The sequence below is a fragment of the Ustilaginoidea virens genome, chromosome 3 (assembly GCF_000687475.1).
Source record: "Ustilaginoidea virens chromosome 3, complete sequence".
Taxonomy (NCBI): Eukaryota; Fungi; Ascomycota; class Sordariomycetes; order Hypocreales; family Clavicipitaceae; genus Ustilaginoidea; species Ustilaginoidea virens.
Genome location: NC_057318.1, coordinates 5,814,071 through 5,816,078, shown reverse-complemented (window position 1 = coordinate 5,816,078; position 2,008 = coordinate 5,814,071). Strand labels below are relative to the sequence as shown.

Sequence of the window (2,008 nt, the reverse complement as noted above, 5' to 3'; positions counted from 1 at the left end):
CCGGGCTATCGCACGATTCGCTGGCACACACACACACGCACAAGGAAAAAAAAAAGAAAAACGAAAAAAAACAACTTCGCCAAGCTCCAGAAGACTGGCTTGGAACGAGTCGCAGAGCCACACTACCCGAGATCCTTCAAAAGAAAACTTGCCCTGCGGTGCCGTTCGGCCGACCGAAGACCAGCTACCTTGTTTTTTTTTTTTTTCCCCTCTTTATCCCCAGGCCACAGCCTCCTCCAGGTGAGTACAAGATCTACGGGCGTGTTGAAAAGAACAAGAGGAGCCGGGGGGGTAAACACCTCGGCCCATGCAGACAACACCCGGAATATGCTGCCCAGCTCTGCCTATTCATGCCGTAACCCCCCGAGCGAAGACGAGTACAAGTACGACCGAAGTTTCAGTGTGTTACATGAACCCGTTGGGTTGGATCGGTTGCACACTCCCACCTACCAGCAACTGGACGAGAAGTCTCTTTTCTTCGACTCGGCTCAACTATGGTTGGGTAGGTTCCAGGTGACAGCAACCGTCTGTGTTGCTGTTTCCCAGGACCGCCGTCGACTGACTCTGGCTGGCCGCGACGTGTCCACTCGTCTGTGCTACAACCTTTTCCCTCTTCTAGACAGGAGCAAGGGTGACGGACATCCACAACCGGACCTGACGGTCTGTTTGCCAGCAACTCTCGCCATGGCTTCTGATGAAGACACTGTTTCAAGGAGAAGGAACAAGGAGAAAGCCATCGGTTCCATCACCTGCCGTCCGAGGCAAATGCCTTGTTTCGGCGGGTGACTGCAGAATGGACAAGGCGTGAAGCAGTCTTGACCCTCTGCGAACAGTACATTGCCAGCGTGCTAGTAAATGACGTGACGCCGAAATAAATCGACATTGTCCGAGCGATAATTGCAAGGCCGTAGGTTATGTAAGTAGGTTTTTTTAAACTCTGTATAGAGAGCTGGCACACTAGAGAGGCATACCAAAACCGCGCACCGCTGAGGTTATAGAATCCTTGCATATCCGCCAAGTTACATGGACTTGCTTATTATTAGAATGTATAGGAACGCGATAAAATTAAATAAAAATAATAAGCAACGGGTGACCATGCTTATTATACCAGCTATTTATAAAAGGAATAAACTTAGTTATAATAACGCATTTTAGTTAATTATTATTAATATTACATATAAACCTATTGATACACCCATATTAGAATTCTGAGGGTAAATATAAAGTGAAGCCGGTATAAAGGCAAGACAAATATAAATAACCAGAAACGCAGGAAAGGTGAAAATAGTTAAGAGGCATATAGTGCATTAACAGACTTAATTATGCTACCCTTCTACTATCTAGAAAGAAGGGGAAAAGCTATCCTAAATATATCTAAGAGAGAGAGTAAACCTAGGCATCTAAGATAGCCAGTAAGAGAGCTCCTCGTAATACCCCATTATACCACCTTATATCCAGCCTTACTATCACGGGCACGGGCTACGCCCGCGCCACAATGTGGCTAGAACTCGGGCTGCGCCCGCGACTAGCCTAAAGAGTATCAGCACAAGGTCACGAGGCTCGCTAAGAACTCGGCCCGTGCTATATACAGGCATAAATAGACTACTCAGAGGCCTTTATTTAGGTCCTCTCTCTTTCCTCCTTAGTTTATTTAATATATATATTCAACGCCTATTCGCAGTAGCCCTAGGGCCAGTCCTTTATATTTAAATAGACTCTCTCAGCCTTACTATTATAACCTTACATCATAGAGCCAATAATACAGGCTATATAAGATATCGAGATAAGTATACCTGGAGAAACGGGTCTAAATAACCCGAGACTATAATGCCCCTAATGTAATATATATACCCGAGTAGAGCAGCTTGCAATAGGGTTATAATAGATAGAGGCGCAGATGCAGACTAACGCGTAATACCTCGCTGCTATTACCGCCTCGCTATAGACCCTCCTCGCGAACTAGTTAAATAGCTCCTAAGCCGCTCCCTAACCGGTCCTAATCGTATAA

General features: G+C 45.9%; 1 protein-coding gene across 1 annotated transcript; it reads left to right on the top strand.

The window, feature by feature from the left end:
• Positions 1 to 327: 327 nt before the first annotated feature.
• Positions 328 to 786, top strand: UV8b_04423 (uncharacterized protein; the record flags this gene model as incomplete). The annotated part of the gene is made up of 1 exon (XM_043141921.1): positions 328 to 786. The coding sequence occupies one exon, from the start codon at positions 328 to 330 to the stop codon at positions 784 to 786; it is 459 nt and encodes a 152-aa protein (XP_042997855.1).
• Positions 787 to 2,008: the final 1,222 nt, after the last annotated feature.